The sequence below is a fragment of the Pongo abelii genome, chromosome 17, assembly GCF_028885655.2.
Source record: "Pongo abelii isolate AG06213 chromosome 17, NHGRI_mPonAbe1-v2.0_pri, whole genome shotgun sequence".
Classification (NCBI taxonomy): domain Eukaryota; kingdom Metazoa; phylum Chordata; class Mammalia; order Primates; family Hominidae; genus Pongo; species Pongo abelii.
Window position 1 is genome coordinate 48,041,728 of NC_072002.2, and position 23,880 is coordinate 48,065,607.

The 23,880-nt window shown below is 36.8% G+C and overlaps 1 protein-coding gene across 3 annotated transcripts in view; it reads left to right on the forward strand.

Annotated features, from left to right (window-relative positions):
* The window catches only part of ASXL3 (ASXL transcriptional regulator 3), a 249,075-nt gene that overhangs the window by 217,715 nt on the left and 7,480 nt on the right, over nucleotides 1-23,880 (forward strand). For all 3 annotated transcript variants that reach the window (XM_054537787.2, XM_024235950.3, XM_054537786.2), the window contains 3 exons: nucleotides 13,630-13,726; nucleotides 15,932-16,037; nucleotides 20,112-22,065. In XM_054537787.2, the coding sequence (XP_054393762.1) occupies nucleotides 13,630-13,726; nucleotides 15,932-16,037; nucleotides 20,112-22,065 (2,157 nt within the window). The remainder of the gene's footprint in view (nucleotides 1-13,629; nucleotides 13,727-15,931; nucleotides 16,038-20,111; nucleotides 22,066-23,880) is intronic.

Here is a 23,880-nt window from a genome sequence, read left to right on the forward strand (position 1 = left end):
GCTCATGTACACATATAATTTTGTCTCTCAACTGATAAAGAAAGGATCAGCAACCAAGTGAGTTGTTCTCACCTTCCCTGTATTAGTTTTCTGTGCTGTGTAACAAATTACCACAAATCTATCAGCATAAAGTAGCATGCAGTTATTATCTCCATGGGTTGGGAGTGAGTTAGGTTAGTTTTCATGGTCAGGAGTCTGGGCACAGCTTTGCTGATTCTTCTGCTCTGGGTCTTAACATGGTGAAATCAGCGCACTGACATCTCTATTCTTAACTGCAGCGTGGGGTCCTCTTCCTAGCTTATGCAAGTTGCCGGCAGAATTCGTTTTCTTACAGTGGTGGGGCTGAAGACCCCAGCTCTTAAAGGTTATCCCCTTAGGCAGTTTACAATCTTTTTTTTTTTTCTTCAAGGCCAGCAGGAGAATATTTCTGCCCCTTTTGGCTAAGATGACATTTTATATAATATAAAAAAATCAAAGGAGTAATAGCCCATTGCCTCCTCCATTTTCTATTGGCTATAAGCAAGTCATAGGTCCTTCCCATAATCAATGAAAGAGAATTCTACAAGTGTGTGACTCATCAGGGGCTCCTAGAGTATGTCTGCTACACCTCCTACCGAATAATAAATATCTCAGCTTGTTGAGAACTTTGTGTAAGCCAGCACTATTCAAAATATTTTACATATATTTATTCGTTTAATCCTCACAAAAAACTCTAGGAAGTTAAGTAGTTTGTTATTCATAGTTTAGAAATGAAACTGAACCATGGAGAGTGGATTCTTGTTAGCTAAGAATATCCATCCAAAAAATAAACAGAAAACAACAGCAACAATCTTGATGCCACACAGTCCTTCAGCTACCACACTCTCGTATCATTTCCCTTCATAACAAAGTTCCTTACCTCCCTTTTCAGAGCTGTGGTTGCTTTTCCTTCTGCCCTTACTCTAGGGCTCTTTCCTGCCCTTCCTTCACATACATCTCTGCTTAGAAATAAATGCCTCGGAGAGTCCTACCTCCACACACATGCACTCAGAATTTTCCCTTGTTGTACTTCTGTTTTCTTCAGAGGCCTTAACACAATTTATAGTTATAACTTGATAAAACGGGGACCATGCCTTTCTTTGTTCATTGTTGTATTTCCAGCATCTAGCACATAAACTTTTTCAGTGGAAGAATGAATGCCTACATGTTAACTAAAGAAAGTCATGTGGTATAATGGAAAAGGTATCATTTTAGGGAGTCAAATCCTACTTTGCTGCTTACCTACTGCTAGAGTCTGAAGGTTTGTGTTTCCTCATAATTTATATGTTGAAATCCTAACTCCCATAGTGATGTTATTAGAAGGTGGAGCTTTGGGAGATGATTAGATCATGAGGAAAGAGTCTTCATGAATGGGATTAGTTATCTTATAAGAAACCCCAGAAATCTAGCTAGTCCCTTCCACCATGGAGGCAACAGCAAGAAGACATCATCTGTGAACCAAGAAACAGGCCCTCCCCAGACACTGAATCTGCTGGTACCTTAGTCTTGGATTTTCTGGCCTCCAGAGGAGTGAGGAATAAATTTTTGTTGTTTAAAAGCTGCCCAGTCTATGGTACTTTGTTATTGCTGGCCAGACAGACTAAGGCACCCATCTTCAGGGTTGTTGAAGGCACTCAGTTAGTCTATTATTATTGTTGTTAGTTATCATTTTTATGGAAGTAGATCAGGACCATTGTTAAAGGGGAGGAGAGGATAAGACAGTTACCTTTGGGCATAGATATTACCAGGCTACAAGGGGGAATTAAAGATATGTTAGATACCCAGACTTGGGGGCTCTTGTAGCATGCTTTCCTTCTCTAGGCACGCCCCATGCTATTAAAAAAGACATTTTACCCTTTACCACTCTAGGTGCAAGGCTCTTGGATCAGCAGAAGCTGTCTATCTGTTTCACAGTTCCTGGCACATAGTAGATGCTGTGAAATGTTTGTTAAAGAAAGGAATGACTAATAGATAGTCACTTAAACACAGCTGTTCAGTGTATTACAAATGGAAACAGTGATTCATTGATTCCCACTACATTATAACATAACCTTATTTTATCTATACAAGAACATGAGCTTGAGTTTCACTAAGTAAAACATTAGTATTCATGGTTGGGTACATTGGAAGTTTTTCCCCCCTTCCCCCTCTGCTACACACAGAGGGAACATTAAAGAAAATACAATTATAAAATGTTGTCTTTTAAAACATACACATTCTCATATTTGCTACAACTTGTTCCAATTTTGAAAACGTCACTTCTCATTGAGGCCCAGTAGAATGTCCCAAGATGTGGCCAAAGGTCCTCCACAAGTTTGTCATGAAGTAGATATACTGTGAACATCAAACCCTTCTCTAATTGTGGAGAAGCTGGTGAAAGCGTGATCTGTCAAAGGCTTTATTTTTGCCTTTAGATGTCTTTCTTTCAGTTGTTTTTACTGATTTTTGCCACAGGCTACATCTCTTCTGAGCAATTCCTGTTTTTGGAATTTGAAAACGGATTGATTCTTAGAAAAGGTGTCAGAATTTTAAACTGTAGAATAATATCATTGGAAAATAATTATTGTTTTAACTAATATTGAATGAAAGCTTAAGGGAAATCCCATGTAAGCACAATAGTTGAAACTGAATACCTGAAACCTTTCAATAATCAATATTAATATTCTCCTTGTTTCGTTTGATTTTATTTAACATTGCATACATCCCTGAAATATGGCTTTCCTGATTATATATTCTGAAATCCTTAGCAGCAATTATAAGGAAACCTTTTTCTCTTAGAACAAGAGAATTGTTTTCTTTCATTAATTGGAGCCTAAGAAATTGCTTTCCTACAGTCTTATTCTAAGGAAAAGCCTCCCCAACATCTGATTGATTATCTCCTCTGCTGATTTGGAAATTTAGACAGGTCGTGTGGTGGGATCAGGAGGATAGTTCTCGTTCTCTTGATAACAGCAAAAGGTTCCATTTAAAAGGAGACCATTATTTTGGCCAAGTGGTTGGATTGGCTAAAAATTCTATTTGCAAAGGAAAAAGAAAAAATTATATGTACACACATACATATATGTATGTGTGTATATAGATAATTGCATAAATGTCTATGCATGTTCCATGTATGTGTATATTAAAGTACATGTGTATATATGTTTAGATGGATATAGAGATGTACATATATACACATATCACAAAAGCAGTAAGTAGTAGAAAAAGACAGCTCAGAAGAAGAGAGGCTTTTATTATGACATCTACTTTAAAACTCCATCATAACAATAATGACAAAAAGCCTTCCACATTTCCATCTAAGTGCTGCTTTGTTCAGTAATATTTTCTCTCTAAAATTTCCTTTGTGTTCACTTTTGCTTGATTCCATGCATACTTTTAAAACTTATTTGGAGGAAGGATGAAAGCTATACGGACTTACCTTGTTTTAGTTTACTTTGCTTTATTGCACTTCACAAATACTGTGTTTTTTAATAAATTGAAAGTTGGAGGCAACCCTGCACTGAGCAAGTCTATGGACACCATTCCATTTTTCCAACAGCATGTGTTCATTTTGTGTGTCTGTGTCACATTTTGGTAACTCTCATAGTATTTCAAGCATTTTTATTATAATTATATATTTCATTATTAAAATATGATAATGTATTATTATATATGGTGATATATGACCAATGATCTTTTTTACTATTGTATTTGTTTTGGGGTACCACAAACCATGCCCTCATAAGACAGTGAACTTAATCCGTAAATGTGTTCTGACTGTTTACTGACCAGCTGTCTCCCATTTCTCTCCCTTTCTTCAGGCCTCCCTATTTCCTAAGACAGAGCAGTATTAAAATTAGGCCAATTAATAACCCTACAATGGCCTCTAAGAGTTAAAGTGAAAGGAAAAGTTGCATACATCTCACTTTTCAATCAAAAACTGGAAATGATTACATTTAGTGAGGAAGGCATGTTGAAAGCTGAGATAGGCCAAAAGCTAGGCCTCTTGCACCAAATAATTAGTCGAGTTGTGAATGGAAAGGAAAAGTGCTTGAGGGGAATTAAAAGTGCTACTGCACTGAACACACAAATGATGAGAAAGTGGAACAACTTTATTGTTGATCTGGAGGAAGTTTTAGTGGTCTGGATAGAAGATCAAATCAGCCACAATATTCCTTTAAGCCAGAGCCTACTATAGAGCAAGCCCCCCTAACTCTTTTTTATTCTCTGAAAGCTTGGAGAGGTGAAGATGTGCTAGAAGGGAACTTGAAAGCTAACACAGATTAGCTCATGAGGTTTAAGGAAAGAAGCCATCTCTATTACCTAAAAGTGCAAGGTGAAACAGCAGTGGCTGATGTAGAAGCCACAGCAAGTTATTCAGAAGACCTAGCTAAGATTATTGATGAAGGTGGCTATGTTAAACAACAGATTTTCAATGTAGATGAAATTGGAAAAAGAAGCCATCGGGCTTTTATAGCTAGAGAGGAGAAGTCAATGCCTGGCTTGAAAGGATAGGCTTACCCTTCTGTTAGGTGCTAATGCAGCTGGTGGCTTTAAGTGGAAACCAGTGCTCATTTGCCATTCCAAAAATCCTACGGCCCTTAAGAATTATGCTAAATCTATTCTGCCTTTGCTCTGTAAATGGAACAATAAAGCCTGAATGACAGCACATCTGTTTACAACATGGCTTAGTGAATATTTTAAGTCTGCTGTTGAGACTTACTGCTCAGAAAAAATATTCTTTTCGAAATATTACTGCTCATTGACAATGCAATGGGTCACTGAAGAAGCTGACAGAGATGTAAAAAGAGATTAATGTTGTTTTCATATTACTAATGCAATACCTATTCTGCAGCATATGGAGCAAGGAGTAATTTCGACTTTCAAGTCTTATTATTTAAGAAATGCATTTTCTAAGGCTGTGGCTGCCGTAGGTAGTGATTCCTCTGATGGTTCTGAGCAAGGTGAATTGAAAGTCTTTTGGAAAGAATTCACCATTCTGGATGCCATTAAGAACATTTGTGATTCATGGGAGGAGGTCAAAATAGCAACATTAACAGGACTTTGAAAGAAGTTGATTCTGATACTTATAGATGACTTTGAGGAGTTCAAGACTTCAGTGGAGGAAGTCACTGCAGATGTGGTGCAAATAGCAAGAGAACTAGAATTAGAAGTAGAGCCTGAAGATGTGACTGAGTTGTTGGGATCTTAGGATAAAACTTTCACAAGTGAGGAGTTGCTTCTTATGTGCAAAGAAAGTGGTTTCTTGAGATGAAATTGACTCTGGGTTAAGATAGCTGTGAACATCGTTGAAGTAAAAACAAAGGACTTCGAATATTCCATAAACTTAGTTGATAAAGCAGCGGCAGGGTTTAAGAGGATTGACTCCAATTTTGAAAGACGTTCTGCTATGGGCAAAATGCTATCAAACAGCATCACATACTACAGATAAGTTTTTTGGGAAAGGAAGAGTCAACTAATGCAGCAAATTTTATTGTCAGCTTATTTTAAGCAATTATCATAGCCATTCCAGCCTTCAGCAGCCACCAACCACCCTGATCAGTCAGCAGCCATCAACATCCATGCAAGACCCTCCATCAGCAAAAAGATTATGACTCACTGAAAGCTCAGATTATTGTTATCATTTTAAGTAATAATGTATTTTTAATTAAGGTATGTAAATGGATTTTTAGCATAATGCTATTGTACAGTTAATAGACTACAGTATAGTGATAGCTTTTATATGTACTGGGAAACCAAAACGTTTATGTGACTTACTTTTTTGCAACATTCACTTTATTGTCGTAGTTTGGAACTGAATTTGCAATGTCTTTATGATATGCCTGTATAACAATTTTTATTTAATCCTCATATGACTAGATAGAGTCTTGATTACAGCATTATAATCACAGTATTTAAAAAATTATTACATATATTAGGACTTTTTTGACAGTGGTTGCAAAGAATTGTTTCCTTCAGTGGCTTTGAACTTGAGGTTGTTCAAGCTTGTAGGTTAAAGTTTATTACATCATCTTTAATATTTTTTCACTATTTATTCTGAATACTTGGTTCTCACAATATTCTCAAAATTGTCCCATTTTCAGATCTTAGAAACTTATATTCATTTGTTAAAGAGGGATATAGTCTCTAGCATGGGGAAATTCATTGTCTCATGCTTAGCACATTTGGCTGTTTCTGTCAGTGATACTTTTACAACTCTTAATGCATCAGTTCCCAAACTATATTCTGGGGAATAGTTGTTCTATGAGATACTGATGGTTGTTCTGTAAGAGGATTATAAAGTTTAAAAGTTTGGGAAATACTGTATAATTTATTCTTCAGGATTTAAAATAAATTTTAGCCTATTAGATAATACAGTAAATGAAACTACTTAACCATATTTAGTACAGTCAGGCTATATTTATTGTATGGAAGAATGCATTTCTTTTAGATGGATTTACCTATTAAAATACCTATTTTGCAAAACACAATTTTGGTAATATTGTCTTACTGCAATTTTGGAAATAGCTTCGAAAAGTTATTTGCAAAATTGTCTTTGGCATATTGCTGATATATCTCCTTTAGGAAATCCATCCCTCTTAACAGCCTTCTTTCATTTTTATGCCTATCTTTATGTTATTCTAAAGAATAATATTTTCCCTTGTGGATAAATCTTGAGCATGTCTATAGAGTCTCCTGGGCCATCTGAATTATACTTAGTGGTAAGGAAAAAATTAAAATTTACCTTTTAAAGAGAGTCAATACTCTGGGTTTTATTCATACTGGGATATAGACTACAAGGGCACTGGGTGCTTGATCATGCAGGGTATAAGTGGCTCAATGATAACAGCGTATGATAGTTCATATGCTCAGTACTCTTTTATATTGTATTAGACTCCTGATTAGTGTCTCACTGTCTGGGTTGTCTTTGCTCTAAAGATCCTATTGATTTTTGTATTGGACACAACAGCTAATTTACTGTACTGCACACAGTTTACCTTAGTAATGCTAAAAGGCTTGATAGATATTAGCACATCCACAATACAGATCACCTTCTGCAAACACATTCTTCCCTTACACCTATCAATATGATGCCACTTGCTCCGATTTTCTTCCTACCTCTTTCTACTTTTGCTTAGTCTTCCTAACAGGATCTACTTTACCTCCTCATTCCTGTTACATTAGTATTCCTCAGGACTCTGCTTTAAGCCACCTTCTCTTTTGATAAATATTCTTCGAATGTTCTCATCTATACCCATGTTTCCAACTACACTTTATTTGCTAATCATTCCTATTTGAAAACAATATTTACCATTGAGCATCTTGCCCTATTCTCAGTTACTGACTAGACATCTTTATTTGGCTGCCATCAAGATATCCTTACATCAACATATCCAAAGCCTTCATTTCTTATTTCTAAATACTGTTTCCCCCTTGTGCCTTTTCCTGTCCTGATGTTTGGTGCCAGCATCTACCCAGTTAGCAAGCCTTATTCCTGGGAATCATCTTCCACATCTTTGTCTCATCTTTCTCAGCCCCAGTGATCACTCAGTGCCATCAATTCTGGTTTGTATACTTCTCTTGAATATTCTCCTTCCTCTCTGTTTCCACTACCTGAACAGTCTTAAGACTTTTCATCATTGGTTCTGCTTGCTCTTGATGCTAGTTAACAGAAATCCCTGTCTTAGTCTTGCTTTGTCCAGGGCATCCTCTACACTGTAGTAGGAGTAACATATGGAAGACATCTACTGGGAATTATAATCAGCATCTCAACCTGATGTAGTGCTAAAACAAACCTCCTCTGCCTATAGTCTTGTCTTCTAAAAACTAATTAGCAGTTTTCTACGTTTCATTCCTATGCCCAAAAATTCTTGATATCAACCTTGCCTGCCCTCTTTCATACCACACATTTAATCTATCATCAAATTATGCTGGCTCAACATTCAGGATGTAATCAGACCGTAACCATTTCACGCTGCCTCCAGTGCTGTTACCCCAGTCCAAGCTACTATCATTTTTTTCCTGGATTATTGAAAACCCTATATACTAGTGTTCCTGGTAGATCTTTATCTGCTAAAGCTATGCTGTCTAGTACAATAGCCACTAGCCACTTGAGGCTTTTGAGCGCTAGAAATACGGCTCACTAGAATATGAAATGAGATGTGCTATTAAAAAGATCCACTGGATATTGAAGAATTCGTATTCAAAGAGAATGTAAAATATCTCATTAACAATATTTTATATTGAATATATGTTGAAATATTTTCGATAGTTTGGATTAAAAAATGCATTATTGAAATTAATTACATGTTTTTTTATTTTTTCCAGCATGATTAGTAGAAAAATTGAAATCACATATGTGACTCACCTTTATGCTACTATTAGACAGCAGTACTCTAAATATTTTTCTAAACACAGCAGTCAGAGCTACCCTTTGGAAATGTCAGATCTTATCATTCTTTGGACCAACACCCTCCAAAGGCTTTCCAGCCCCCTCAAGGGAGAAGGCAGTCTGTATAGTGGGTGACAAGGCCCAGTGTGATCCTGTCCCCTCCGCTCCTCTTCCTTCCACTTTCTGCTCTCTAGCTCCAAGGGCCTCCGTGCAAGCCCCACCTGAGGGCCTTTGCATTTATATTCTCTTCGCTTGGCTAACTCTTTCCCAGCTAGCTGTGTGGCTTGCTTTTGCATTTCTTTCTGCTCAAATGTCTCTTATTAATTCTATTAGAGAGGCTCATCCTGATACCCTATCTAGAGCTGCAATCATCTTCCCTGCACATACTCAATGTGAATATTTTCTTCATGTTTTGGCTTTACTTTGAATGACTCCTCGTTGTCTGTAGAATGAAATCCAGATTGCTTAGTATTTCTCGGTGCACCATTATTATTTAGCCACTTTCTAACTCCAGCACTCACTGTCCTCAGCAACTCTCATACCATGCAGTTAGAATCACTTGTAAGAAACACAAAATAAGAAAAAAGTGGTTTAGAAAATAGAGGTTTAAAGGATTATTATTAAATGTAAATATATTCTTGCACTGAATTAACATTCATTCTTCTTCAAACATTGTATGATATGCAAGGAGGAAAGTTTATTTAACCCTTTGAATTCCAGTTGGCACCCATTCCTTAAAATGTATGTTAATAGTATCCATACCAAAGACAAATGATATACTTACCAAGAAAGAGTATAAACCTTTATAAAAGTATCTCTATGTGAGTAAGTTTTCTTTATTAGTGTTTATTTTCCTTTGGAACAAAGATTATGATCAGAGTTTTTCTCCTCCTAATGAAATAGGAACTATAACTTATCAATAGTTAGATACGTCATTATAAGACAGGTGATTTTGGGAATGAACATTTCTATTTTGGCTAATCAGGAAAACACATTGTAACTTAGGAATAAATAAGTCTTTCAGAAATGTTTATTGTTCCAGTTCATTCAAATATATCTTTTGGACAGTATTTCTTAAAACCCATAAAATTAATAGTGTATTTAAAACATTTTATTGGCATTTATTTCCTAAATCAAATTCAGCACTAGTATTTAATTTTACTGTCTGTTACAGCCTGGGGATCTGGCAGTTAAAATTATTTTTCTGTTTTAAAATAAAAATGTCTTCCTCCAGGGCTAGCTTTCATATTCTTGAATGTGTTTATGTCACACTGCCTTGCATTTCCATGTGCTGAGATCTCGAGAATCTGTCAGAGCTAATCTGGATCTGGTATTTATTTGTGTCTTAAAATTATGCTGAAATTTTAATTACTAACTAATCATGCCCCTGGCTGGGTAGGATATATGGAACTAAACTTCTGTGTATCAGCTACTGGAGTTAAATTTTAAATCCTTCACTACTCAAAGCAAGGGCAGTACAATAAACTTTTATTTACCATCTGCAAGATGCTAAGTGTTACACCGACTATAAAAGTTTATAAGACAAAATCTAAGTCCTCAAATGTAGAATAATTCTAATCCACTGTGTCTCCTATACATGTAATCCACAATGAGTAACTCTCTCTACCTCTTCAGAGAACTTGCCTTCCATCTATTAGTCCTAATTGAAATCTATCTGTACAATATGAATACCTTTTCCCTTTTAATCTTTCTAAATTGAGTTGCCATTTTCTCAAGGCTGCTGGAATCACAAGGACATCTATTCAAAGTTAATATTTGTAGAAAATTTCAGATTTCATAGAGGCATATCATTTATATGACTATCTTGTCCTCAACCTTATTGTCTTTATCAAAACTCCTTAATAACATTTCTTGAAGACTTGTACTCAAGGTTGGCCATCATTTAGTCCACCCTGTCTTCTAGAATTATCCTGAGCAACTTTAATGTCCCCTGAAATGTTCTCCCAATGACTTTACCTTCTTAATCCTGAAGACCTTCACCCAGTCATAAATATATCTCAGATTTGTCTTTCTTTTATTGCCTTTCACTGAAATACTCCAATACCCTTTCTAGCAATGTCTCAGTTTCATTTTTCCTTCTCTCTTCTGTTACACAGCTACCAAAGTCATCTTTTTAAGCACATACCTTCTAGGTTTTTTCCTTGGCTTCAAAAATTTGATACGTTTCCCACTACCTAGCGCAGTGCTTCACAACTTTCCGCCATCATGGCTTATATTGAAAAAGGTAATAAATATGTGTGAGTAAACTGAGGGGGAGACTTGGACCTGGAGGCCACTAACCTGGGGCCTATGGTACATTTACTGGGCTGCTCCTATGTAGAGCATGAAGCCCAAGCTCTTTTGGTTTGGTGTCTTACTTAGGAACCTCCTCAGCTCTTTCCTCCCGAAACAGGGCCTGGAACAAGAACTGGAGGACAGGTCATTTTAAAGCCAAAGCCAGGGGTTAAATAGGGTGAGACAGGGAGGAGAGAAGCCCTTTGGACAACTGTCGCTCACTTATTGGAGAAAATGTGTACAATGAGCCACAGAACTGTTCCACAGGAGGACAGCAGGAGAGTGAAGCATTTTTCTGCAGTCTGTTATCTCTCATGAATTGGGAGTTGCACCCAGGGACAAACTCTGCGTCTCCAGGCTGTACCTGCAGGGGAACTTGAAGCTCTTTTTGCTTCAGAGAAAGTCTTAGAGTGTTATAGACTTATGTTGGACCTAAGTGGATTCAACTGTTTACCCTGTTTGCTCTGTACTCATGTAGCCAAGATGATATAAAGTGGAGTATCAGAAATGTTTGGTGTAGACTTCCTCTTGTACCACTCAGATCTTGTGCTTCACATTAAGCTCCCTCTGTCTTTAACTCTTTAAAAAGTAACTGGTCATAATACTAATATATTGGAAAGAAGAAAAAAATGAAAATAACAAGACTTATGACTAGAAGCTTAGTGGATCAGCTATAGGCTGTGCCAGTCTCAAGCTGGTTTTAAGGATGTTGTTGTAGCTCATCATCTCCCTCCTTCATTACTCATTTCTGATTTTCTCACTCTTAGTCGGCACTTCTACTAGAAGTGGCCCAGACTGCCATCCCTGAGGAGTTTGAGTCATTGGTTGTCTTGCCCTGTCAGGATGTCAATCACCAGGCATGAATAACACCAAGAGATGTCCCAGGGAATCCCCAGCGTTCCCAACACCCTTCTGTCCATCCCTTCCCTATTGCAGCAGTCTTATTTCCTCATGATGGTTAGGGCTGATGGATTATCCTATCTGTCTCCTTTCTTTGCCTACTGGTCCAACAGAATGAGTAATACAAAGTAACCAGACAAAGCTTCGGCTACAGTGGGGCCCTTACATTGTCCACTAGTGCAGTTGTTCTCAACTAGGGATGATTTTGCCCCCACAGGACATTTGGCCATGTTTGGAGATGTTTTTTGTTGTCACATCTGTAGGGAGTTGCTCTTGGGATCTACTGGGTAGAGTTCAGGGATGGTGCCAAACATCCGACATTACACAGGACATGCCCCCACTAAAAAGAATTATCTGGCCCCAAATGACAAGAGTGCCAATCTTGAGAAACCCTGCTCTAATAGAAGTGATTCACCACTGGGAACCTGGACTTCTAATCCCACAGAGACTAGAGCTATGGGGACAGAATGCATGCAGTCTGCAAGTGGTTGTTTGGGAATGATAGTGCAAAGGTTCTTTCATTCTGCCCCTTAGTTCCCAGATCCATGTAGTCTAGCCATTGGGAACATAGCACCAAACAGCATCCATTTGGTTGAGTGCATAAACCACACTGCAGAGGATAGTGTCCTAGAGTTGTCCAGTCAAAGGATGGGGAAGCTGAGACATTCATTCATATATCAGGGCTTTGGTAAACCTAGGAGGTGGGACATTGGCATGGTGATGTAACTGTACATCAGTCATGCTGAACCCAGGCGGGTGAAAAGGGCGTACAAGGACCAAAAGTATCTGTTCTATGTAGAATATATTCAGAATGTAAATACAGGGGATTTTTCTTTATTGCCAGTGAATTTCCAGCACCCATACAAGTGCCCTGCACATAGGTTCATATGAGTGGCTTAACAAGTATCTGTTGAATAAGATGAAATAATTGAGTATGAATAAACAATAAATTAATAAACGAAATCTTGCCTGAAAATTTTCAAATGTATTGAATATTTTAGTGTGGTTACCAGTGCCATCTTAAATGAAGACCCTCATGATCTCAAATCTGTGGCCTCCCTATAGATGTCACAGCGTCAACAAGCGTATCTTGCATTTGTTCTCAGTGTCTCTCTTTGCTGGGTTTGATTAGACATTATCCAGCTTAAGATAATATACTTGCTTTTTATGTTCAATATTTTCCTTTGCTCCTGAATGATGATTGAACTAAAACATTCATGAAGGCATTATTTGAGTTAAATTTTAAAAGAGTGATAGTATTTCAATAAGTGAAAATGGAGTGTAGAGAAGATCAAAAACAAAAAAATGAGGATAAGAAATCTCTAAGTGTGTTTTCAGGTAATTATAATTAGTGCTTAGGATATATGAATTCTGTGTGTGGAAGTAACAGGAAATCTTTGAAGATCTAGTTGGGGTTACAGTTTGCCAGGCCTTTTAGTACCAGGCGAAAGCATCTTCACACCTTCATGAATGCCCCAGTTACTGATAGTTCATTATGTTCTGCTTCTACAGTAATGCTCATGCTCGTTGACAGTATACCTTATGCTTTTATCTCTAACCATTCTGTCCAGATCCTCTTAGACTCTCATGAGGCTGCATCAGGTTCTTCCTACACTCTCATGTCCACATACATATATTCTCCGAGCTTTTACATTTTGAACTTAATTCTCACTCACCTAATGCTTGACATTGTTTAACTTGTTACGTGTTTTAAATTCACTCACCAACTACATAAGAAGCCAGCCAAGGACAACACTAATTATTTCTGTCTCCTACACACAGGCAAGCAGAATGCATACATCTAATCTCCTAGTATTCATCCCAGGAGACCAATCTTTTGTTGGGTCCCTTCCTCTCCTCCTACCCTGCACATGCTCTCGCTGGAGCTCCTGCTCTCTCTCCCTTCTCCTTTCTCTGTCTCCTTCCCCCTTCCTCCTCCTCACACATACACTGCCCAACACCACTCAATTTTTGCTTCTTTCCTGCATACTCTTGCTTTGAGTTATTCCTGATGAAACTTTGTTTTTGTCGGCTTATTTTCCTAGATGGGAAGTGATGGAATTTTACGCCTCAGTACTTCAGCTCTAAATAATGAATTTTTTGCATATGCAGCACAAGGGTGGAAACAGCGACTGGCAGAAGGTAAATTTGTATTTTCTATTATTATGTGACATATTGGAGTACACATACTGTACTGAGCTTTGTACCTTTCTCTGATTTCTCAGTCTTTTCCCTGACACAGTACACTTTAATTTAGTAAAAACTCATATCCCTTTCCAAATGAGTTCACTAATTCTTTTGTTATACTTGACATTATTGATGTCAGATATTTTTGAAGAAAGCATAATTTTATCTTGGACATCATAAAATTTTTGATGCAGCAACATTTTCTTGGGGATGGTAATTTTAATGACATTGTTTGATCCATTATGCATTCTCTTAAGCATCCTGGCACCTAAAGAAACTTCTTTTAATGCTCTCTTCCCCAGAAGTTACTGCTTCACCTTATCCTTCTTTTAATCACCAAGTTTCTTGAAAGACTACAAAATGCCCAATGCTACTGTATTTTTCCTCTTTACACACTCAAACTTTATAGTCAGGGGTGGGCCCACTCTACACAACTGAAATATTCTTCCTAGAGAAGAATACTAGCCAGGTGTGGTGGCTCACGCCTGTTATCCCAGGACTCTGGGAGGCCTAGGCAGGCAGATCGCTTGAGCTCAGGAGTGAAGACCAGCCTAAGCAACATGGTGAAACTCCATCTCTACAAAAAATACAAAAATCAGCCAGGCATGGTGGTGCATACCTATAGTCTTCAGCAACTAGGGAGTCTAAAGTGGATGGATCACCTGGGCTCAGGAGGTCAAGGCTGCAGTGATCGACCTACTGATCATGCTGCTGCACTCTAGCCAAGGCAACAGAGTGACACCCTGTCTCAAAAAAAAAAAAAAAAAAAAAAAATTACTAATGGCAAATTCCAATTTCCTGTTCTCAGTCCTTACATTTCAAGTTCCTTCACCAATCTCTCATTTGTTTTTTCACCCCATCCGACTTGAAACCATCTACTTTCAATTTTAAAAACAGATTTTAAATTATTTTTCTGAGGCTACGTTTCTGCCAGCCCTTGCTCAACTTTCATCAGGATCTCCTCTTCTTCCATCTGATGCCTCCAGCATTTTCTTTTCTAATCATAGTATTCCCTAAGCTGCCTCATTCACCGCCTTGGTTTTAGCTATTGCCAGTGTGCCAAGAATTTTCAAATCTAGCTTTCACCCCCTTGCCTAATCCCCCCCCACTCCTTCCCCAGTGTTTTATTTTCAAATGCTTAGCAGATCTCACTAGCTAATAACAGGCACTTTATACCAAAATGCCCAATATTAAATTCACGAGCTTCTCTTCCCTCTCTACTTGTACTTCTTCTGTCTCCTCTATTTCTGTAATGTCACAACTGTCCTCTTAGTTCCTCAGTTTAAAACCTTACTGATATCTTTGACCCTCTTCCTTTTCTCCACACCTATCTGGTCATGAAGTGTTAATTGTTCTTGACCCCTCTTCAACATTCCTGTTGCTACTGGCCCAGCTGTAATCTCCACCTTTCCTGTGTGGTATTCAGTAGTCCTATAGCTGCAGTCCTCCAATTTCTTCACTCTGTTGTTAGACCTGTTTTTCTATGCAGCTTATTTGGCCATATTCCCTCCACACTGAATGCCACCAGAACCTCCCTCTGTCTTTCATAGAAAAATGAAGAACTTTCTTTAGAACATCTATTGGGTAATTGGCCTCAGCTTTTATTTCCCATTTTATTTCTTCCTATGTTTTACTCACAATTGGCCACTCAAAAGATCATAAATATATGGATTCGTATCTCTGTGCCTTGTGATTTAATTACTTTGTAAAAGCCTGAGCAACCTTCAAAATCTAACTCAAGAATCAGCTCCTATATATGGTCCTCCTTAATCAGCCTAGGCAGAATTAAGCGCTTTACTTTCTGTATTTCACTACATTTATTATTATGGCCTATACAGGGCTTTATACATTGTATTATAGTCTATTTCCAGCAGACTGATTTCCTTAAGGACAGTGAATATACACTCTTTTATTTGTAGCCCCTAGCAGGTAATACATTTGCTAAATGCTTTAGCGTTCTTCTAAAGCATTTAGCTTTAGCATTTTTATGAACATCTTGAGTGATGTTCATAAAAAGAGAAGATGTAGAAATGTTTTCATTATTTGTCCTTGTACTTTTCAAGTTCCATAAAAGTTTACTCAGATGAATTACATGTTTTCTTTATTAATTGGCAAAAGATGTGACCACATTTATTCAATACATTAGCATTTTCTTTTTAGGAGAGTTTACCCCAGAAATGCAGTTGCGGATAAGGCAAGAAATTGAGAAGGAAAAGAAAACAGAACCTTGGAAAGAAAAATTTTTTGAGAGGTTTTATGGAGAAAAGTAAGTACTAGAGTATTTTTTCTCATTTATCTGAGAAGGAAATGAAAATGTAATTCTCTGCTTCACATAGCACACTCATATGCTGTAAAACTTAATAAACGTATGATAAAAGGCAATAGTCCCTCAGTGTAAGAAATTGCAGATGAAATTATAGTGGGATATCAGCACTTAAATTTTTAAAAAATGCATTTTCAAGGGTTTATAACTTGTTCATGAAATTTTATTTTGGGCTGAAAATAGCACATGAAATCTTAAAGTAATCACTTTTGAATTTCTTAATAGATTTGAGTAAAATTATCCTGTTTTCAAGTATGTTCATGAATTAATGCTTTATAGATAAATAATTTTAGGCATGTATTTAATTCCCACACTTTTCTAAAAATATTGACTGTGTCTAATGCATTTTAATCTTTGTTTAGTCCTTGTTTTGGGGAGAGCCTGAGATGTTATCTTTTGCTTTATCTTCCTCTTCAAATGTAATCTGTCTTTAATTTATTATGTGTATGTATGCTTCTTTTTTAAAGTAACATGAGCGTTTACATCATAGCGTGGTAGCGAATGAACTAACCCTGAGAGCAGTTTCACCTTTGCCTCATGTTTAACAGAGACACATTCTGCTTTGGCAATATTAGTGTCTCAGACAATCAAATCCCTAAAAAAGGAGGGGTTTAAGAACTTACTATTGACGGTCACTTCAGATCCCCCTTAGAGGAATTTATGCCCCAACTCCCACATACAAATCAATACTTGAAAGTTGTTATTTTGTGTAAAGGACCCAAGTGGTTGCAGGTAACAAGACCTATGTCATGTGATCTCATTTCACAAAATTACTCTTGTAAATGGGGAAAAGAAAGACATGCCAGAAGGAGTCTCACGTGAGAGCTCTTCATGTAAAGAAATTAGATACTTAACAGACTGCTTGGAGTAGGGTGCTCAGAGTATGCTAGCCTTCATGAATTGTCCTAAATGGCAGTCCTTTTGAGTAGGAAGGCCTGTTTTTAATTGCTCTTCCAGGATATATATATTTTTAAGCAAAACCAAATAGAGATAATTAATGTCTTTTCTCAAACATTAAAAATGTGACAAGCTAGTTATATGTCTTCACATGAAGTCACTAACAATATCACTCAAGCCTGGCTGCATCAAAATCTAGGAGTTGAGCCCAGGAGTCTGGGTTTTAGAAGCTTTCCAGGTCATGCTGATGCCCAGCAGGATTAAGAACCCTGGAGGATAAGATTAAAGACCACTTAGGAGCCTTCTTCCCTCTCCTTTTGCCTGTGAAAGAAAATGCTGGGAGCTCTCTTTTTAGTAATGGCAGAAGCATAACTGAGATAGTACCTCCAAAGCATTGGTTCTTAATTTTTTAGTGATAGACCCATTCTTTTATTAATTTAATGTATTTATCTAACATCTTCTCTGTGCCACTCTCCTGGATGCCAGGGATGCAATTGTTTGTAGGACTACCTAAGCTCTGCTCCCAGAGAGCCTCAGTTCAAGGGACCTACATTGCAGAGAGCTTTCTTTCATGCAAAAAATAATCATTGAGTAAACACTGGCTCTGATATGTTTCTAAGAGCTTTGCAAATATTTCATTTAATCTTCCCAACAATTCCATAAGATGGATACCATTATTTATAATTTTTTTAAATTAGGAAGCTGAGGGAAAGTGAAGCTAAGTAATTTTCCCAGGTTTATAACAGTGAGGTTAAGTAACTTGCTTGGGGTCTTAATCCTGCAGATCCTTCTCAGAAAAATTCACACACATGCACAATTTTTGCATGAAATTTAGGGGCTTTCCAGATTCCCTTGGATATCAGATCTAGGGCCCCTTCCCTAGAAGATGACAGCTATGATATTATAAATAAACATGACCCCCTCATTGCCGTCACCAAGCTCTGAATACAAAACATGCTTCTACTTAGCCCTTTTTTTTTTGGCTGTAGTTTATCAGTAGCTTTTGTCCTCTCACATCACTGGACTTGTCTCTTGATCTTTTTTATCTTTCATTACATATTGCATGGCAGATATATTTTGAACATTTCATTGACTGCCCTTCTCATTTTATTGCCCCCAGGTTACCTTTATTCCCCTACCACCAGACAGTTTTTAGTTGACTGACACCACGTGCCTTTTCATTGCTGTAAGCTTTTTCAAAAATGTGTCTAAACAGTCATACTAGTGTCCAGTTAAGATCTGTCTGATTTAGTTTTCAAGTTTTTTTAGATATTTATTATGATCTCACTTGCCTAATCTCTTTGTAATATATTATTCTATATTTGGTTTACATCACCTGTATTAATGCTAAGTATTACAGGGCTTGGCTTGTGAAGTTGTGTCTAGATTTCTGGAGGCCAGGGTTTTCCTTTGCGTAGTATGAGGAACTGTGAACATCTTCCTCCTATGCCTTATGCAATCTTAAATCTGTTTTTCAGTGAAAATAAGAAAATGTTGACATGGGTATATTTTATACAGTGCTGTTGTACATATACACTTACCTATATGTATATTTAATAATATTATTAACCAACTAGCAGAAATTTGGCTGCCAGTGGATAGATTTCTGAATGTTACATATTTATTCTAGTATCAGTGTTACCTCTGCTTGACCTAGTCCCAAGGAACCTTATTTCTTGTAAATTATTCTGCTTTAAATTTATCTGTAATGTTGTTTTTCTGATACTTTCAGTATAGTATAGTTATAAATTGCAGCTTAGTTTGAATTCATCTTAGAGAACATTGAAAGGAAAGAGAATATTTACGAAGGCAGTATTTTCCACCTTTTCAGAGATTTCTGAATTTAAATAAAGAAGGCTATGGCCAAGTACCCAAAAACTGTATTCAACGTTATTTCCCTTTCACATTGAGGATTTTTAAACAGCAAAGGTTAAAGTGGTTTTCACTGAGGTATTGTTTGCATCAATGTTACCATGACTATATTTCTTCACTTAAATGTGCTTTTTCCTCTGGAAATGTTCTCTCTCCTGCTTGTCTTTCTCATTGCCTGTACCCTAATTTAACTTCATTTAGAGCAGCATATTCCTCTACCATCTGATGCTGACAATGTAAATTATATGATAGAAAACAGTGATTTACAGTACCCTTGATTGTAACTCTGATTAGATTTGCCTTAAGACCTGAACATCATGCTCAATTATTTCTTGATTTTCTGTACCTATCATGTATGGAATATCTTTACAGTAAGAGATCTGCATAAAAGAATTTAAAAGTCTTGCTTCACACAAATGTAAGCTGGTAGAATAACTTTGATAACCCCAAATATGTTCTGTTATTCTTTAATGAAATTTGCATGTTGTCTTAGGTTAGACAGTTAGATGCCAAAATAAGGTGATTGAGTAATACTTCTTAGATTAGTTTAAGAAAACCAATCTTTGGAACTCATTTCAATTTCAGAATTTGATGAATTTCATTCATCTTCCATTGATCTTAATTTCTTGGTTTTCTTGTATCTTCTGAAAACTATATAATTTTCTATTATAAGAGCATCTTTCTACTTGCGGATTTAAAAATATATATATTTTATATGTTATTTTGCTTTTCTGCTCATATTTTCTAATACTTTGTTGTATGTCATTTTCTTATTCCTTTATTAACACTTGGTAAGGCTCATATCTCCTTACTTTACAAAATAAAAATCTAGACTGTTCTTGACCAGCAGTAGAGTTTTAGCTGAGATTATAAAAGCAGCAAAGAAGCATCATCATTATAAACTGGTTTACATAAATTAAGCATGTTAGTGATTATAAATATTTTCTAATACTTTGTTGTATGTAATTTTCATATTCCTTTACTAACACTTGGTAAGGCTCCTATCTCCTTGCTTTACAAAATAAAAATCTAGACTGTTATTAGCCAAAAGCAGAGTATTAGTTGAAATTATAAAAGCAGCAAAGAAACATCATCATTATAAACTGGTTTACATAAATTAAGCATGTTAATGATTATAAATGTAATTTGATGCATTTACTTCTATTGAATACTACATTCATGAGAGATCCCAGTTGTACCTTTTATGTTTTGTGGTTGAGCAATAATTTATCTCTAATTTCTGTACAGGCTGGGCATGTCAAGAGAGGAATCTGTGAAGCTCACTACTGGACCAAACAATGCTGGAGCTCAAAGTAGTTCTTCATGTGGGACTTCTGGCCTTCCAGTTTCTGCACAGACACCCTTGGCAGAACAACAGCCAAAAAGCATGAAAAGCCCAGCTTCTCCAGAGCCTGGTTTCTGTGCTACTCTTTGCCCTATGGTAGAAATTCCAGCTAAAGATATAATGGCAGAATCAGAGTCAGAGGATATCTTGATTCCTGAAGAATCTGTAATTCAGGAGGAAATTGCAGAAGAGGTAGAGACTAGTATCTGTGAATGCCAGGATGAAAATCATAAGACAATACCTGAATTTTCTGAGGAGGCTGAAAGTCTGACCAATTCTCATGAAGAACCCCAAATAGCACCTCCTGAAGATAACTTGGAATCCTGTGTTATGATGAATGATGTTTTAGAAACTTTGCCTCATATTGAAATGAAGATAGAAGAGAAGTCAGAATCATCCCAGGAAGAAATGACAGTTGTTGTCGATCAGTTAGAAGTCTGTGACTCTCTTGTTCCTTCCAGTTCATCTGTGACTCATGTCAGTGACACAGAACATAAGGAGTCAGAAACTGCAGCAGAGACCAGTACCCCCAAAATAAAGACAGGGTCGTCTTCTCTAGAAGGCCAGTTTCCAAGTGAAGCAATTGCTATAGATATGGAGCTACAGAGTGACCCTGAAGAACAGCTTTCAGAAAATGCCTGCATCTCTGAAACATCCTTTTCTTCTGAGAGCCCAGAGGGAGCCTGTACCAGCCTGCCTTCTCCAGGAGGGGAAACACAATCCACATCAGAAGAATCATGTACTCCAGCCTCCCTTGAGACAACATTTTGTTCTGAGGTATCTAGCACTGAAAATACAGACAAATACAACCAGATAAATTCCACTGATGAAAACTTTCATGCATCTTTGATGTCAGAAATATCTCCAATATCCACTTCACCTGAAATATCAGAAGCATCTCTTATGTCCAACTTACCATTAACATCTGAAGCATCACCAGTATCCAACTTACCTTTAACATCAGAAACCTCACCAATGTCTGATTTACCTTTAACATCAGAAACTTCTTCAGTGTCTTCCATGCTTCTCACCTCTGAGACCACTTTTGTATCCAGTTTGCCACTTCCTTCAGAAACATCTCCAATTTCCAACTCTTCCATAAATGAGAGAATGGTACATCAGCAAAGAAAGTCACCTTCTGTATCTGAAGAGCCACTCTCCCCGCAGAAAGATGAGTCTTCCGCCACTGCCAAACCTCTGGGAGAGAACCTTACCTCCCAGCAGAAGAATCTATCTAATACTCCCGAACCCATCGTAATGAGTTCTTCTTCCATTGCTCCTGAAGCATTTCCATCTGAAGATTTGCACAAGACACTGAGTCAGCAAACTTGTAAATCACATGTTGACACTGAGAAGCCCTACCCTGCTTCAATTCCAGAACTTGCTTCTACTGAAATGATAAAAGTTAAAAATCATAGTGTCCTGCAAAGAACAGAAAAAAAAGTGTTACCTTCACCATTGGAATTATCTGTCTTTTCTGAAGGGACAGATAATAAGGGAAATGAGTTTTCATCTGCTAAATTACAGGACAAGCAATATGTCTCATCAGTGGATAAGGCTTCATTTTCAGAAGGCTCTAGAAATAAAACACATAAGCAAGGGTGTACACAGAGTCGGTTAGAAACCTCACATACTTCCAAGTCATCAGAGCCCTCCAAGTCACCTGATGGGATAAGAAATGAAAGTAGAGATTCAGAGATATCAAAGAGAAAAACTGCAGAGCAACACAGCTTTGGAATCTGTAAGGAAAAGAGAGCTAGGATAGAAGATGATCAATCAACCCGGAACATATCATCTAGCAGCCCACCTGAGAAAGAGCAGCCTCCAAGAGAGGAACCAAGGGTTCCCCCTCTGAAGGTATGGTATTAAGTAAACAAAAGGCAATTCCTTAGATAGGCTTTTCCTATTTAGAAGCCTAATTTTTCAAGAATAATTATATTTTCTTCCTTCTAGGTTTTATGCAGCAATTTATAATCTAATCTTCTAATAGTAAATGATCCTCTTTATGACTATGTATTGAATTCATAAAAGCAGTTTAGATACATGCATATGTTTCGACCCAGCATTAAAGGAAAAAGAATTGAGAGAGAATAGGGCCTGGAAATGTCTCCAGGCCACTGAGACACCTGGGTTTATGGGGATTTCAAGGTGTAGGACAGAGACCTATGTAAACCTGGGAAAATGTGAAAGATAATTTAGTTTTCTATAAAAGTTCTTTAGAGAACTTACACCATAAACTCAGTGTAATTTTTTCTAACTTTCTGCTGTCATTAATACTGACTTGATGCTTTTATCTAAGTGCATTTATACTGTTGTACAGTAAAGTGGATTATTCCATCATAGCATTGGTCTAGAATTATAAACATCTCAAGCTTTTTAAATTAAAAATATTATGCTGTATATGTAGATATAAAATCTACAAAATTTTCATTTTATATATGACTCATGTTCTCCACAGGCTGACTTTAAAATTATGGTTGTACTTACTCTTTTTAATAAAGCAGTCTGTAGTAAGCAAGATTCTAGAGGTGTAAAAGATGAGCATTAAGTTCAATTAAAAACTTACTATGCATTTTAATTTCTGAAGCAATAGAAATAATAATATAAACTTTCCATAGGAGATATTTTTAAACATGCCAGTCTGTCAAAAGCTTATTTTCAAAGTCATATGGACTTTATGTAAAGATAGATAGATAACAACATGAGGGAAATTTGTAGTCATGGAAATGTTCTGTATCTTAATTGTATCAGTGTCAATATCCTGGTTGTGATATGTCAGAATCTTGCAAGATGTTACTATCTTGCCATATTATTGAGCACATTAACTAATAAATTAAGCACTGATGTGAAAAAAAGGTAAATACTACAAGAATATTTGATATTTGGTCTTAAGAGCTCTTGCTTAAGGATATTTAAGTTTATTTAAAATATGTTTAATTTTTTACATAGGAGAAATATTAAAAGAGCAAATTGAATCTTCTCCTCAAAACCTTTCTTTTTTTGGCCTTTGGAATAGAAGAGAGACTTCACAAGCAGTTTGAAAATGAGAAACAAGATAGCTCAGGAAGACAATTTCATCCATCAAAGTTCCAAAGCATAATTCTAAATAGATATGTATAATCTGGAGAAAAAGGAAACAGATTACATGGAAACAACACCAAATAGGAAGTCCAAAGGCTCTAGTCACTCACTAGTTATATGATCCCAAGGCAAACTACTTTACCTGCACAGCCTCAGTTTCCTCAACTGTGAAATGAGGGACGTCAGCTAGAGTCTTTCCGGCTCTACACAGCCATGACTAAGAATGCTTTTAGTGACTAGAGCAACACAGCCTTGCTATGGAATGCTGGCTGTTAGAGCTTGTGCCTCATGAATTTGGTGATGACTCCGTGAGTCTCTTAATTACCAAGAATTGGTAAACAGTATGGGTTGGGATGTTTACAAAATTCAGCAGATTGTGGATTACCAATATCAAAAGAAACTGCCCAATGCATAAATCCTTTAGAGACAGAAAATCAGAGTTTCCCTTGCTTTTATGCAAATGTAATGATAATATAATCCCTTTGGAAAACAGAACACTCTGACAAATGTAGTCTCATTCCATCTTTAAAACAGCTCTTTGAAGGAAATAGACCAGAAATAACTAGTCTCATTTTACAACTAAGTTTACAA